At 43.5% G+C, this 17,093-nt stretch overlaps 1 protein-coding gene across 2 annotated transcripts in view; it reads left to right on the top strand.

Moving 5' to 3' along the window:
• Nucleotides 1-17,093, top strand: part of TUT4 (terminal uridylyl transferase 4) — a 58,174-nt gene that overhangs the window by 17,922 nt on the left and 23,159 nt on the right. For both annotated transcript variants that reach the window (XR_013218404.1, XM_077276456.1), the window contains exons 8-23: nt 1,139-1,208; nt 2,428-2,554; nt 2,643-2,762; nt 2,847-3,047; nt 3,669-3,843; nt 4,697-5,343; nt 7,140-7,290; nt 8,402-8,488; nt 8,711-8,814; nt 10,272-10,329; nt 10,409-10,512; nt 11,409-11,498; nt 11,912-12,025; nt 12,389-12,466; nt 12,686-12,863; nt 13,647-13,694. Coding sequence is in view for 1 of the 2 variants with exons in the window: in XM_077276456.1 (XP_077132571.1) it covers nt 1,139-1,208; nt 2,428-2,554; nt 2,643-2,762; nt 2,847-3,047; nt 3,669-3,843; nt 4,697-5,343; nt 7,140-7,290; nt 8,402-8,488; nt 8,711-8,814; nt 10,272-10,329; nt 10,409-10,512; nt 11,409-11,498; nt 11,912-12,025; nt 12,389-12,466; nt 12,686-12,863; nt 13,647-13,694 (2,352 nt within the window). In the remaining variant the exon portion in view is untranslated. The remainder of the gene's footprint in view (nt 1-1,138; nt 1,209-2,427; nt 2,555-2,642; nt 2,763-2,846; nt 3,048-3,668; nt 3,844-4,696; nt 5,344-7,139; nt 7,291-8,401; nt 8,489-8,710; nt 8,815-10,271; nt 10,330-10,408; nt 10,513-11,408; nt 11,499-11,911; nt 12,026-12,388; nt 12,467-12,685; nt 12,864-13,646; nt 13,695-17,093) is intronic.

Genomic DNA, 17,093 nt, shown 5'->3' with positions numbered 1-17,093 from the left:
TTTATCTTTCTTGATTAATTTGTTGTCTCTGTGGGCTCTATTTAGGATGAGAATGAGATCTTCTCTTTTAGACTACTGTTAGGGTACCGTCTCACAGTGGCACTTTGGTCGCTACGACGGCACGATCCGTGACGTTCCAGCGATATACATACGATCTTGCTGTGTCTGACACGCAGCAGCGATCAGGGACCCCGCTGAGAATCGTACGTCGTAGCAGATCGTTTGAAACTTTATTTCGTCGCTGGATCACCCGCTGTCATCGCTGGATCGGTGTGTTCGCTTGTAACCAGGGTAAACATCGGGTTACTAAGCGCAGGGCCGCGCTTAGTAACCCGATGTTTACCCTGGTTACCATTGTAAATGTAAAAAAAACCACTACATACTCACCTTCTGATGTCTGTCACGTCCCACGCCATCAGCTTCCCGCACTGACTGTGAGGGCCGGCCGTAAAGTAAAAGCAGAGCACAGCGGTGACGTCACCGCTGACGTCACCGCTGTGCTCTGCTTTACGGCCGGCACTGACACAGTCAGTGCGGGAAGCTGTCGGCGAGGGACGTGGCAGTCACCGGAATGTGAGTATGTAGTGTTTTTGGTTTTTTTACATTTACAATGGTAACCAGGGTAAACATCGGGTTACTAAGCGCCCCCTGCGCTTAGTAACCCGATGTTTACCCTGGTTACCCGGGGACTTCGGCGTCGTTGGTCGCTGGAGAGCTGTCTATGTGACAGCTCTCCAGCGACCACACAACGACTTACCAACGATCACGGCCAGGTCGTATCGCTGGACGTGATCGTTAGTAAATCGTTTAGTGTAACGGTACCCTTATATTTATGCTTAAAGGGGTCATACAGCATCTCGCATTTATGCACCCGGAGGCTGCTCATGTTGCATTGACTCCTATCTTGCCCCATCTCGTGCACAGTTTACAGATACTATGCATTTGTGCTATTATAATTAATAGGTGCAACAGGTGCATGATGCCTGGCAGGCTTGCATCAGACTTGCCATAGACGCCACGTGGACAGGCCCTCTCGCCTCCTGGGGCGGAAGTAAGAGGTGCTGGATGATCCCTTTAAACTGTGTGTAAATCAGGATGCCATTTTCTCATGTCATGTTTTTCCTCTCGCTGATTCCAGCTGACTTTGTAGAAGTTGAATCTGATTTCCATGCAAAGGTTCCTGTTGTGTTTTGCAAAGACAAGAAGAGGTATGTTTCTGCCCCTGATGATTGATGCATACCATTAATTAATGTTACTTTAACATCATTTTGCTTTTGGTTCCAAAATGCTGTGCTCTGTAGACATATATTTATGGTAGTGGGAACATTTTTTGTTTTGCTATTCAGTTACGTGTATTTTCCGCAGCAGAATCAGGTTTAACCTGTCATTTTAACTGCTGAAAATACACCTCAGATGTGTAAATCCGCCCAGTGATTAACGCTACTGCTATTCAATGAGACCATTTGTTATGGTTTTCTCTCCACTGGCAGATAAAGGCAGATACAATTTTGAAGCGAATCCATCAGAATACAAGCTGAGTCTTGTATTCCTAGGTCTGATATGGATGCTACATTTACTTTGAATGTCCATGCCACAATAGCTGAATATTCCTATATGAAAGTTTAGCTCAATGTCTTTCCACCTAGTCTGATTGACAGCCCCTCAGTGTCCCTCCTCCCTGCTGCTGCTAAAATCTCACACTGCTCAGTATGCTCAGCTGAAGCCTTTAGTCAGGCTGGGCAGGTGGGCGGGCGGAGACTGCATACATTAGGACTCACAAGCAATTTTTTTGTATGGCAGAACTAATAAAATGTTTTCATCTTAATCCCTTCCTATCCCATGATGTGCTTGTACTTCTGAGGACGGATATATGGAGCAGGCTCAGGAGCTGAGACTGCGCTTCAAAAAAGGCAAATGCCGGCTATGTCATACAGCCAGCACTTACCTGAGACAGCTCCAGTCATTGCTGTTTAACCATTTAAATGCCTCTGTAAGAGGCACGATAACAGACTGCCGTGGGTTGATAAATGTCCCCATTGCCAGTCTCAGGCTGGACTTCATAGGAAATCTTGAATTTTTATTTTATACCATCTACTGCACTACTACAGCAATGGATGACATATAACAAATGATCACAGGTTCAAGTTCCCTAGGAGGGACTAAAAAAAAAATAGATTGAACAGAAATGTAAAATACATTTAATATGTATGTATGTGTTTCCATCACCCACCTTATCCCAAATCGAAAATAAAAAATTTAGCATGCTTGTCTTTGCATTGTGATATGTGTATCTATGTGTGCGTATATATAATATTGATGATATATATATATATATATATATATATATATATATATATATATATATATATATATATATATATATATATATATATATATATATATATATAATTTTTTTTCCACCCCCAGTGGATTATTTTGCAAAGTGAGTGCCGGAAATGACACAGCGTGCCTTACCACTGAATTATTGGCAGCAGTGGGCAGACTGGAGCCTGCCCTCATCCCATTGGTGTTGTCTTTCCGCTATTGGGCAAGGGTAAGTAATAATCTCAGGACATTGTAGAAACGATAGAATTGCAGGATCAGGATTCATATTTATATGTGATGTCCCTCGTCTTTTACAGCTATGCCACATTGACTGCCAAGCAGAAGGTGGGATCCCATCTTACTCTTTTGCCTTAATGGTGGTATTTTTTCTCCAGAAAAGACAGCCACCAATCCTTCCAGCATACTTAGGATCCTGGGTAAGCACTCAGTATATATGTATACATTCCTTATACTACACCATGTGCAGTTGTGATATCCCCATCTCTATCGGTTCTCAATAGGTAGATGGCTTTGAGACCAAGAGGCTTGATGATTACCACTTAAAGGGGGTATCTGACGAGAAATACGCGGAATGGGAATACAGACCGGGAAGCAGCGACGGCAAAAATATGGGAATGGATGGACGGGGAAGGACTGAGAACCACAGGAGGAATGCAGGATCTGAAGCCGAGAACAGGAGGAATAAAGAGAAGCATGGAAAGGCAAGTGGTGCTGCAAAGGGGAGTGAGTTAAATGGACGGCCTTTTGATCTGTAGCTCATTTACGTCCACATTTGATGGCAGCGACACACAGCGTGAATGGCTTATCAAAGAATTGAAAGGGTTGTTGGGCTCTCTGGAGCAGCACAGCTCCACCTTTGTGTATTCAGATGCAGTGGCTTGTAGGATAACTCATAGATGTCCAGTAGATGTGGGTCCCACCACTGGGACCTGCATCCATGTTGAGAATTTGTCTCGTCTCTGGTCATTGGGGACAGAGAGTTTGGCCTCACAAAAAGCTCCAAAAATTTTTGAGCATGCTTACCGTACAATTTTTTGAGCATTGCATCCAGACATAGGATACACCTTTTCCCTACCCTCGATTGCAGAGCACAGGAGCTATGAAAGCCGGTCTTTCTGCAAATAATGCAATATGTGCTGTAGTTCTCGATGGTGTTGATGGGGGGAGGTAATTCAGAGGATGGAAGACCTGTTTAAGCTATATATATGTTAATGTTTAGAGAATGCTCTTGGATCCATCCTACAGTGTAGATGATGTCTAGACTAGGTGATCACTTCAAGATGCACGATCTATTTTGACTTTTCTTAATGCTTTTTGTCTAGAGCCGCTTGGTGTTTGAACAGTCTCACCAGGTATCTCTCGGGCAGCTGTGGTTGGAGTTGCTTAAATTTTACACATTGGAGTTTGCAATGGAAGAATATGTGATCAGCATGCGAGTACAAAGCATGCTAAGCAGGGAAAACAAGAACTGGCCAAAAAGACGGATAGCCATAGAAGGTAAATACTCATCATCTCATGTCTTGGTCTTTCAGTTTATTGGTTCACATCATGTTGGATCCTACATTGGCGGTACATGTCGGGAGACTCTCCAGACTTATACCTCTAAGGCCAGGTTCACACAACCATGTTCCACTTTCTGAGTACGGACCACAGTGTTCGGACGGGCAACAATCAACTCAACATCCTTATATATTTGGCTGTTTAGTTTGGGTCAGGAGACCCGTGGGCAGTCCGTACATAGTTATCTCTACTTGGACTATGAAAAACAGATGTGTGCAACCAGGGTAACAAGCATTTTCCTGCATATACAACAAGACCCAGGCTCCAAGTATGATGTGAAAGTAGCATAAGATTGATTGCCTTTTATTTCTTTTCCCTTAAAGGAACAATGCAGGTTGCAGTCACCCTGGCTGAAGTGAAGATTTAGAAAGGGAGGTTGTGCAGACATATCTCTGCTTTAAAAAAGTTGTACCAAGTTTATAACGTATTTCCTATTGATAGGTTATCTATAGCCACGTGTCGGACCGCCGGGATCCCATCAGTATCATTCATTGACACCAATCAGACATCTTGAAAATGGCGAGGAACTGAAACACAAAATACAGTATAAAATTGCAGAAAATTTTCTTTATACAATGAGACAACTTATTGTACCTTTACTTGCTAGCCAGGAAAATTGGCAGCATTTTTTTTATTTTTAAACCACATGACCCCATCCTCAGCCATGGTTCCCTGGAAGTTATTCATGGCCACTGCAGATTATGACTCCAGCACTATTTTCACATAAGCTCAGCATGAGGCAAACCGATGCCGTAGATGACAAAACTTCATACATTTCTGTTTTCTTTAGATCCTTTTGCAGTAAAGAGGAACGTCGCAAGGAGTCTCAACAGCCAGATGGTATACGAGTACATACTGGAGCGTTTCCGTGCAGCCTACAGATATTTTGCTCGTCCACAAAGAAATGAGAAGAGCAAATCCAAAACCGAGACTAGAAAGAGAGGAAAGTCTCACAGCCAGAAATCTGAGGATCCCGTGGATAATGGTAGTCTCCAGGAGGGTGAAAGTGATGGAGGTGAGGTAGAAAGCAATGACTCGGAGACCAAGGGTTGCAATAATTCTGAAAAGGACATCAGGGACACCATGGAAGGACTACTTGTGAGTGACGAGGAGGGAGATCATTCCACCTCTTCTCAGGAGCTGGGTATGGATTTGCTTTGTTTGTCAGAGACAGACCAGATATCTGAAGCTTTAGGGGTTACGGGAAGCAGAAAATATAATGGAAAAGACTCCCCAGCAGTTATGGATGGTGATGATGATGATACTACTACTACTGAAGGAAATTGTGCATCAGAAGCGGCATGTTCTCTGCAAAACGGGCTTGATGAGTGCACCTCAGCTACCTCACTTCATCACGAAACCTTGAAGAATGAAGGAAACATTGCTGACGACGAATTGCATTATATCTTTGATAAGCTTATATTAACTTCTGGAAAGGTAAGAAAGTGTAAACAAAACAAAAAAAGCCGTACAGTCCACAGAAGCGGGTGCAAAAAAAAAAAAAAAAATCCTTCAAAGATATTAGTCAGACAAAATCCACCTCGTATGCGAAAAATAGAGGCAATATTATAGGGGTCACTTATGCAAAGTGTTCATAGTCAGAAGAATATTGAAAAAAAATGCAAAAAAAAAAAATATAGTTACTGGCCAGAACAACCTACAGAGGCAAGTATGCTGCGTCTGCACTACATACCTATAGCTACCAATTGATAAAAATGAAATACCTTGTTTCAGAGGGGGATGGACACATTGGTGTTAATAAAAGTCTGTATTTGTAAAGCTACACAACATATGGATTATATCTGTGTGCGAAGTGGGTAGATTCACCCCCGGTACAATCCGCCTGTCGGAGTATGAGTTGCTCACCCTGCATATGGGGTATGGTGTCAGACGAGTATGATAACATTTCAGGAACCTGTTGCGCTCCGATGCCTATAAAAATAGGGATAATAGTAGTTAGTCAGACTCCTGTTATTATACGAGGCTGGGATGTCACTCTGACATACACCCAGCCGACATCAGCGGACAGTCGGAGTGGTGCAATACATGAGCCATCCTTATGGGAAGTGGTAGGAACTCAATAAGTAGATTGTTTATTGTGTTTTTATGCTGTTTTGTAGTAATTTTCGCTGTAGACATTTTTTACTTTTTCTTTTTTAAACATCTAGGCCTTCTAGTTATGCCAGATTTGCTGTGACTTGTGATTGACCCTATTCACATCACATTCATGACACACACACTAAACATTTCCATAGGGCTGTATTGCCAGGTGAAGGACTCCATCAGTACACTGTAAAAACAACCATAAACATAGAATTACATAGCAGACCATATTATTGCATTACATGTTTTACCTATGCCATAGCCTCCAGTAGCCATCACGGCAATGAAGGTGGAGGTCTCAAGTGGCCTGGTGCCTGCAGGGTCCCTGCCCTCCTTCTTTTGCTGATGCCCAATGTCCGGGGGTGATCGGGTACCGTGAATGTCTGGTGGTGTTCGGTTTTATGCTTTGTGAGGTTGATGCCCACCAGTGCCAAGAGGGAGCTGAATATATTGACATCTTAGTACTGCTCCATTCATTGTATGTGGGACAGATGGATATGGCCAAGTACAGCTCTCAGCTACGGCCGAGTCCCATTGACAGTGAACGGAGCGGAGGCCGAGCATGCATAATTCTGCCCCACTAAAGACGGGAGAGAGTCCCATTCTCAGGTTCACTGGGGGTCCACTATACTATCTACAATTGGTTTGCTAACTATATAGACAATAATGGAAATAGTTGGGGTTAGTGAGCTCTTACTTCCACAGGTGGGACGTCTGAGCTCTCGGGACCCCCACCAGTGTCACACGCCAGATAAAGTTATTTCTGACCAATGGGATGCTTGCTTCTAGTGTCCATACGCTGGGCAGTGACAGTTGGCAGCCAATTCTGCCGCTGCAGGCAGTCGTCTTTACTAGGGAGAATACACGTGATAGGTGTCCAACACTTTTGTTTTCGTCCGCCTCTTAGTGGCAAGAGTCTGTACCCCACCAGTGTCATCTCCCCCCCTATGACACCAACGAGAAACCTCAAAAAAGTGATATCTGTTATAATCTAACTGGCAAATGGTTTCCTGAACTGTAGGATGTGACTGGGCGAATATGTCTGGACAGTCAGACTTTGTAGCTTAGCACGCTACATGAATTATATATATATATATATATATAATTTTACTATATCCTTCTAATCACAGCCGCCCACCATCGTCTGCAGCATCTGCAAGCGCGACGGGCACTCCAAAGATGACTGTCCTGAAGATTTCAAGAAGATCGACCTAAAGCCTTTGCCCACCATGACCGCCAGGTTTCGGGATATATTAGACCGAGTGTGCAAGAAGTGTTACGGTGGGTTTCTAATTCATAACTAAGTATCACTGCACTTTGGAGATAGTATCTGGGATCGGCAAAGTTTACACCTGCGTTTCTTAAAGGGGTTGTATCCTTCTCGTACTGATGATCGATCTTTAGGATAGCCCAGCAATACGAGATCAGTGGATGTTTGACCTTGGCATTACAACCGATCAGCTTTTATCACCTCCATCAGCAGTCAGATGTAACTAGTGTATGGAGCGGTACAGCACAGCCTTGAACAGGGTTTACCTGCCGCTGCTGGGTACTGCTGATCATCTATGGAAGCGAATGGGAACTGAGCTGCAGAGCCAGAGAACGGCTCCCAAACAACATACAGGCCTGTGTTTTTCCGCTCCGCACACTGTTTGCATCTGATGACGCCAGAGGGGATACCAGCTAATCAGTAAGGAGTTTGGGGGTCTGACCCGCACTTGATGACCTATTCTAAGGATAAGCTATCAGTAGATAGGTAGTAGACAACCCCTTAAATTCTGTTGCAGGAGTACAACATTTAGACAAGATGACTCCATTAACTACAATGGTGCATTTTGCTAAACATGTTGGAAACTTTTCTATTTTCAGCTTCGCTTTATACCAGTGTTTTAACCAAATTAATGACACATTTCACTAATAAATCTGCTGCGTTTTCTTTTCCTAGTCATGCTGCCTTTTCTAGACCTTTTTAAAAAGTGAGGATCTAAAAACGCACAATAAATCTGGATGAGCAGCACATATTCTAATTATTTGCTCAATTTGAGCCGGGATTCTGGTGCATTTTGCTTAAACGGCTCATATTGTGATGTATTCTCACGTCCGCGTCGCTGCTTACAAACCTGATAGAAAAGAGCTTGTAAGCACTGAGCATGTTCTGCTGTTTAGCAGCGGTGGTCGAACGAAAGGGTAAAAAAAAAAGGTAAATATCTCCAGAACGGCTGACAATTTTAATAAATAGTTTTTATTTGCAAGCACCAATTTCTAAAGCTGGGAATAACCCTTCAATAACTCTTACCCATTGTGTATTCTGCACGGCTTTCCTTACATTGGTATATTTTAGAATCCAAGGTGGAAATGTTTCTTACGGAAAGTTATCATTTTTTTTTTGCAGATGAATTATCTCCTAGTCCTGCAGAGCAACACAACCGGGAGCAAATTCTTATTTATCTAGAGAGATTTATCCGAAAAGAGTTCAACGGTGAGGCTACCAAACTGCATGTAGGGCCCTTACCTACTTGTTCTGTTGATCGGTGGGGAATGCCATGTTTGAGACCCCCAGCACTGATTATATGTTGATAGGTCTTTCCTATTGATAAGGCACAATGTTCAGTAAAATCTTCTGTTTTCATTTATCATAAGATGTAAAAGTATACCCAAAGACCAAATACAAGTTTACTGATCAACTAAATCTTCCATATAGGTAATGCCAGACTGTGCTTGTTTGGGTCATCCAAGAACGGATTTGGGTTTCGAGACAGCGATCTTGACATTTGTATGACCTTAGAAGGCCACGAGAATGCGGAGGTAAGACTCCTTGGTACTAATGAAGGCGTTTGCAGTCACACACCTACTAATGAAACACATGGCAAATTGTAATCAATGTGTCATAACTGTATAGCTGTATCCCTTGACATTTTTACTTCAAGAAAATGGGCCAGAAATGAACTACTAAAAAATTCAGATTCAGAGGTTTTCTGCTCTGCAGCATTGCGTGCATTTGCAGCAGTTCTGTATACATATATTTTCTGTACTGTACTTTGTGTATGTCATGGAAGCTAAGGTGCCTTTCAGATGTCAACTGTGTAGGCGTATTTTACCATTTTGGTCTGATATGAGACCTGGACCCCCAGTGGTTCTACTGTAGGAAACTTAGATTACCTGTGATGCCTCATCACAGAATGACCTATTGTTTAAATCAGGCTTTTATCACAGGGCACTAGGCCTGATAATGGACACATGCTTCATTTTTTGTGCATAATACTTTTCAGCTGTCTCATTATCATCACAGGCAGGATTACAATGAAAGAGAACAACTCTATATACAGTAGATAACACAGGATCCACCATTCTCAATAGGTGATGTCACAGATCACCTCCTCCTCCTGTACAATGACTGATAACACCTCTATATACACTAGATAACACAGAATCCACCATTCACAATAGGTGATGTCACAGCTCACCTCCTCCTCCTGTACAATGACTGATAACACCTCTATATACAGTATATAACAAATGATCCACCATTCACAATAGGTGGTGTCACAGCTCAGCTCCTCCTCCTGTACAATGACTGATAACACCTCTATATACACTAGATAACACAAAATCCACCATTCACAATAGGTGATGTCACAGCTCACCTCCTCCTCCTGTACAATGACTGATAACACCTCTATATACAGTAGATAACACAGGATCCACCATTCACAATAGGTGATGTCACAGCTCACCACCTCCTCCTGTACAATGACTGATAACACCTCTATATACAGTAGATAACACAGGATCCACCATTCACAATAGGTGATGTCACAGCTCACCTCCTCCTCCTGTACAATGACTGATAACACCTCTATATACAGTATATAACAAATGATCCACCATTCACAATAGGTGGTGTCACAGCTCAGCTCCTCCTCCTGTACAATGACTGATAACACCTCTATATACAGTAGATAACACAGGATCCACCATTCACAATAGGTGATGTCACAGCTCACCTTCTCCTCCTGTACAATGACTGATAACACCTCTATATACAGTAGATAACACAGGATCCACCATTCACAATAGGTGATATCACAGCTCACCTCCTCCTCCTGTACAATGACTGATGACACCTCTATATACAGTAGATAACACAGAATCCACCATTCTCAGTAGGCGATGTCACAGCTCACCTCCTCCTCCTGACTTTACAGAGTACAGTGAAAAGAATGGAAATTAATTTGTATTTTTATCATTTTCATTATTTGCAGAAACTTAATTGCAAAGAAATAATTGAAGGATTAGCAAAGGTTTTAAAAAGACATCCAGGTACGTATGTACATATGTATGTAGACTGTGTACAGTAACCTTTTTACATCATTTATAGAGTCATAATTGTTTTTTTCAGGCCTAAAGAACATTTTGCCAATAACCACAGCCAAGGTGCCCATTGTGAAGTTTGAGCACAGGGAGAGTGCAGTAGAAGGAGACATCAGTTTGTATAACACTTTGGTATGTGGTGGTGGTCGTTCTTCTCTATAGATATAGGGGTATTACCAGCATAGCCATGTGGGAGTGTAGAACAGCTGCAGGCTTGTGCTGAGTGAACTAAATGGTGCTGTGTTCACTGTGTATAGTTGCATTTAGTTCCCCACCATGCTGTGTGGTATGGCCTCTCTGGTTTGTATAAGTTCTCCTGTAATCCTCCATGTTATTGATGATGAAGATAACAGCTGCTGTATGTAAGTGCCAAGTAATCTGGTTCATTCTCCCACAAAGTCTGACAGTTATCAGCAATGGAAGTTTAAAGGGGAAATATTACTGACCAGAGATGACTTATGGGAGAGACCAAAGATTAGCGATGGGACAAGAAAAATGGAGACAAGAATAGCCATTATAGTCTGATTTAATGTGGGATGACCATCTCTAAAAGCATGCGAGGTACAATGCAAAAACTGCATGTGAGATCTAGTGTGCACAGCAAGTTATTTCTGCTAAGTAAACTACAAAATGAGACTCGGCCAAGCAAAGGGTATGCAATGCTGCAAGTCTTCACACAGCTGGAATAAGTGGGTGAGGATATAAACAATAAAAAAAGACACAGCCCAGAATGTTAAAACAATGCGCTACATTGCTGGTATTGTAAAAAAAAATACAAGAAGCGTGTGCAGATCATGTATTTCAGAAAATATTATCAACTTTATTAGATATAACACATGAACAAGTCGCATGCCAAGCGATAGAAGCTTTCTCACAAAACTTGACTTAACTAACAAGGAAGTAAATTATCTTGTTAATGGAAAGCGAATAAATGTAAAAGTTACCGGTGTGCCCCTGTAAAATGGACCAAATTTAGCCATACCAGTCAAAGACGTGTAAACCTTTTATATATGTTGTGTCCTTTCCAGGCTCAGCATAACACCCGGATGCTAGCTACATATGCTGCCATTGACCCAAGGGTAAAATACTTAGGATACACAGTCAAGTTCTTTGCTAAGGTGAGTGATCCTGAGTGATACTGTTTGCAACCTACTTACCTCTGCGTCGGTGGCGATTACACGCCAGGACACATGCGCGCATCCTCAGGCTGAACCCGGTGTGATTAGCGCCTCTCACCTGCCGATGCTGTTCTGTTATTGTCTTATGTGTATGCAGAGAGCGCCCTCTGGTGGTGGCTAAAGGCAGACAGAATCTTATACAATTACCTATGCAGGGGATTTGTGGCTGTGTTGTATAAACATGGAGCAAGAATGATGATATATTGGTCACCCAGGTGTCCTCTCTTCTATGGTATCTCCCAGCCACAGAGAGGGGGGATTCATATGTTTAGAGCTATCTATCTTGTGGATCTCTCAAGTCAAAATAAAAAAATTAACTCTAATTCTTGCTTTGTTTTTTCTTTTATCTCCAGCGCTGCGATATAGGTGACGCATCAAGGGGAAGTTTGTCCTCCTATGCTTACATTCTTATGGTCCTGTATTTCCTCCAGCAGAGAAATCCACCCGTCATACCGGTGCTACAAGAGGTAAGAATTGGCCGAGATCTAGGTAAACACAAGTCTAAGATGGGGATATGAAGATTAATTTATGACCATTCTGACCCTGCACTGATCACTGGGAGCAACTACAATCACGACGAATAGGGCGGCAAGTGCTCAATTTCCCTGCAGTGCCCCCAATGGGCAAATAGAGAATTGTACCATTTTCTAATAGATTTGAACCATGTAAATGAAACACATGAACGTGTCAGGTGCCATACAACCCTTTTTAGCCAATCTAAATGTGGGGCGCCTTCATCTATAAACTGTGACTTATCTACTAAAATATTAAATAGAGTTTTCTGGTTTAGGAATTCTATTTTATAAGGGGCTTCTTTCTGTATTTCTCAGATTTATGACGGGCATATTATTCCACGGAGGATGGTGGACGGCTGGAACGCCTTTTTCTTTGATAACACAGAAGAATTGGTGAGTGCTCCAATCCATAGATGTCTAGGTCATACTGTTAGGCTGTGTTCACACTTTCGCTGGAGCCTTTGTTGCAGATTTCATCACACTTGGCATTACTATGGCCAGATTATCACTATGTTTTAAGGCTATGTTGTTTTGGAAGCACGTCTTTCCTGGCATAAGTAATGCTGAATTTCTGACAGTTTTTTTTTTAATTTTCTTTATTTTTCTTTGCAGAGAAGCCGTTTTCCATCTCTGGGACAGAATAATGAATCTGTAGGGGAGCTGTGGCTCGGCTTCCTTAGATTTTACACAGAAGAGTTTGACTTTAAGGAGTACGTCATCAGCATCAGGCAGAAAATATTGCTTACGACATTTGAGAAGCAGTGGACGTCCAAGTGCATCGCCATCGAAGGTTTGTATTATACAGCATCTCAAAGATTCTATCACGAATGTCCCAAAATCGTATAACTGGCACTTCTAAATACACTATAATCACCAATAGTCACCCTAAGAGTAACCACCATGAAGAGATCCAGAGTATCAATAATTAAAGCTTTTATTGGAAAAATATATAAAATGCATAAAAATGCCCAAGCACCCTAACATAAGGTGGAGGCTAGGTGCAGTATATCGTATCAATTACATCAATTGCCAGGTAGTGATATCATCATAATATACCTATCTCCGTACACATAAGCTGCCTAAGCATGCTAATAGTATTTAAACAATACCAATGTACATGACAAACAATCCTAGTAATATATACCTGTAGGTTGCACCGCTCTCCACCTCAGGGGTGAGGTGGAGAGCGGTGCAACCTACAGGTATATATTACTAGGATTGTTTGTCATGTACATTGGTATTGTTTAAATACTATTAGCATGCTTAGGCAGCTTATGTGTACGGAGATAGGTATATTATGATGATATCACTACCTGGCAATTGATGTAATTGATACGATATACTGCACCTAGCCTCCACCTTATGTTAGGGTGCTTGGGCATTTTTATGCATTTTATATATTTTTCCAATAAAAGCTTTAATTATTGATACTCTGGATCTCTTCATGGTGGTTACTCTTAGGGTGACTATTGGTGATTATAGCATCTCAAAGATAGGTAATAAATTATTATTTATTTTGTTCTCACGTAACAAGATAACTGGATGTTTCTCACTCCCCGTTTGCTTTGTTTAGATCCATTTGATCTTAATCATAATCTTGGAGCTGGAGTCTCAAGAAAAAGTGAGTATATTATTTTGGGAAGCTGTTTTAATTTATTCCTGCATTTTCTTTACTTTCTATTTTATTGTTTTTTTACTAAAGTTCTTAAAAATGATTCCCATGAGATTTTTGCAAATAGAGACCTAAAACGCATCATTAAATGTCTGCACCCACCTTCCTTCATCACTAAAGTCTTGAAAGGGGTATTAGCAGCTTAGACTTTGGCAGATCTGCTAAATGCGGGTCCCTGGGAAAGGCGCTTGCTTGTAACTATCATAGCAGTCTAGATACAACAGATGGCTGTCGGCATTGGGGACCACGGTTATTCAGATAGATCTGTGCCCCACAACTAGTATTCAATTATGGGATATTCTGTATATCCGTATGGCGTATCCTGTCTTTGTTGACATTTTCCCTTTCATATTAGCTTCCCATAATATCTGCAGTGTCACAAGTGAAGGTGTAGAGGCAGTGATGGCCACAAGAACATTGGTGATGATCGCAGGAGTCCAAATAAAACATTGTACCTTGTCAGCAGCAGAGATGTGTGAGCTCGATATTACTTGTGTGGGGTTCACACATTCCAAGTACGGATCTCGGTGACCGACCCGGATTCAGGTCAGGAGACCCATCTTCTGGTCCTTGCATCATGATCCGTACTTGGACTGCAAAACACAGATCTGTGAATTCGGCCTTAGTGGTTCATCCACCTGAAGTCCTAATTTGCTGTCCCTTATTTTTTTTTAAAGGAGGTGTCTCAAGTTCATAAATGGGTAAAATTGCAAATTGTTTGTAAATACAAGCAACTTTGTAATTAACCTTTTTATTAAAAATCTTGGGGGAGCATCCAGTTTGGACCAGCAGCATGATCATCTTAATGGCTCTGGGTTCCTCCTGGTCAAGGATAATGCCTAACCTCATGTGGATGATAAAGTAATTGATGCCACTGACCGCTCCTCACATTTTCCAGATCTCCTGGACATTATGCATCCAGGAGCTCACTGATATCCTGCTCCAGATCTGGGAGGTGATCCCTAAGATCCCATCTGTTGTCTCATCAGTTGCATGGCCAGACATATTTGGGAGTATATACAGGCACGTGGGGGCCATGTACACTACTTGGTCATATTATGAGTTGCTATGATAAAGTTCACGCTAATTGGACCCAACTGTGATTTCAGTTTTTCTCCTACGCCTCATTGGGGGACACAGGACCATGGGTGTTATGCTGCTGCCACTAGGAGGACACTAAGTAAACAGAAAGATTAACTCCTCCTCTGCAGTATACACCCCTTCACTGGATACAATTTCAACCAGTTCTTGCTTAGTGTCTGTAGGAGGCACTTGGGTCTGTTTTCAGGCCCCAACTTTCTTATTTTAATTTTTATTTTAAAGTTTTTAGTTTTCTGTAAATTTTTAATTTTTTACTTAACGGAGTGAAGGGGGCGACGGGTTCCTTTTTTTTATAGGGTCCGCTCTCCCCCGAACCATCAACAGGCGAGCACGGCGAGTATACCTCCCCGTCCCTCTCCTGCGACGTATGGGGCACGCCTAATCTACGCTAGGGCGACGGTTCCTATACAGTCCCGATCTCCCCCCTGTAAGATGGCGAGCACATGGAGTTTACCTCTTATGTGCATCTCCCGGGCTCCACCGCACTCAAGCCCTCATCTTGGCGTCTCGTAGTCCCCACAGTAGCCGTAAGCCCCCTGTGGCAGGCGCAGAAGAACCCTGCAAAAATCTCCATGCGGCAGGCACAGCTGTAAGTCCCCTGAGAAGGCAAGCATGCTTCAGGAGGCTCTCCGTCCCCCGACACAGGGAGGATCGATTGAGCTGGAGGTGGTCCCTCCTTTGGTGAGTACTATCTTCCTCACACTACCGGCGTGGAAAGAAGCGGTCCGGGTCCCTGGGGAGAGGTACCGCTGGCTAGATGCCAGCGACGAACGTTAGGCGCGGCGTCGCGGCCGCCAGAGCGCTTCGTCGGCCGGCTCCACTAATTTAGTCCCCGGCTTCTCCAGCCGGACTAGGCCGCAGTTCAAAAAACCCGCCCACGCCGGAGCCCCGCCCACTGTTCAGGCGCTTCTCGTTTTGAATGAGAAGAGCCCTGAAAATCTCGGGCGCCATCTTGGGACTCCACTGCTACAGGGAAATACAGCCGAAAACGCTACCTCCCTCTCTTCCTCCCTGGAGACACCAGTTCAGGACCGTGGGTAAGCTGCTCCGCTACATAGGGAAAAGCTTAACCCCTTCCCTGCTCACATAACTGCTACTGCGGTTTATCGGAGATAGACATTCACTATGTCTCAATCTATGGAAAAAAGGGGACAAAAAAGCACACTGTATTTTTTACCATTTGTGCCACTTGCAAGTCTGCCTTGCCAAGTACCCACAGTCCCCCCTTGTGCCAGAACTGTGACCTGGCCAGCGCGCAGCCGCCTTCTGCCGCCACTTCCTATGTCGTCTCCTGAGTGGGCCGCGCACGTTCAGTGGAATCCTGGGTCCTCCTTAAACCAGAATTCACCTCCGTCGGCTGCGACGGAATCTGATAACGGCGCGGGGCTGTCCGACCACAGGGGGCGCACCGTTGTACGGGACTCCCGGAGTTCCAGGAAAAGGACCTTTTCCCCATCTCCCGTACACGCTTCAGCTTCTGCAAGCTCGTTTTCTCGCTCCCCCTCCCCTGAGGGTCGCAGCGTACAGGGCTCAGTATATGAGTCGGAGGAATCTTTAACCCAGACTTCTCTATTGGTCAGGCATTAATGGTGGACGATGAATCTGCTTCCTCTCAGGAACACGTTGTATCTTTTAAGAAGTCTCCATAATCACCCTGAGTTTCAGGATATTATCCAAAACACAGGGAGCAGAAAAGCGCTTTACGGCTCAAAAAGCCACGGAAGCTAAATATCCTTTCTCAAGGGATCTGGTGAAGGGCTTACTTCTTTCTCCTTCTGGATCCTGCCGTGTCGCGGCTTGCATCCAAAACAATCTTCTCTCTGTCAGACGATTCATCAGTCAAAAAACCTTCGGACCGCCAGATTGATTATTTGGCTCGCTCAGTCTTTGAAGTCTCAGGAGCAGCCCTCCTTCCATCCTTTGCAGCTACCTGGGTAGCTAAGGCAATGGTGACCTGGGCTGAGGTGTTGAGTAATCTTCCCCCAGAGACGGCCAGACTAGCTAACCAGTTTGCTCAGGCCGGAGATTTTGTCGTTAGCGCCTCCATAGATGCGGCTAATTGCGCAGCGCAAGCGGCTGCTAACGCAGTTTCCATCGGGGGGGGGGGCCCTATGGCTCCGCGATTGGCGAGCAGACTCTGCTTCCAAAAAGTCGCTGACCTCTCTTCCTTACCAAGCGGGTCGTTTAATTTGGGGGAAAACCTAGACCAAATCATTTCTGACGCTACCGGATTTAAAAAAAAAAAAA

The sequence above is a fragment of the Ranitomeya variabilis genome, chromosome 8 (assembly GCF_051348905.1).
Source record: "Ranitomeya variabilis isolate aRanVar5 chromosome 8, aRanVar5.hap1, whole genome shotgun sequence".
In the NCBI taxonomy this organism is placed as follows: Eukaryota; Metazoa; Chordata; class Amphibia; order Anura; family Dendrobatidae; genus Ranitomeya; species Ranitomeya variabilis.
Note: the sequence above shows the minus strand (reverse complement) of the source record. Positions and strands in the feature narration are given on the sequence as shown.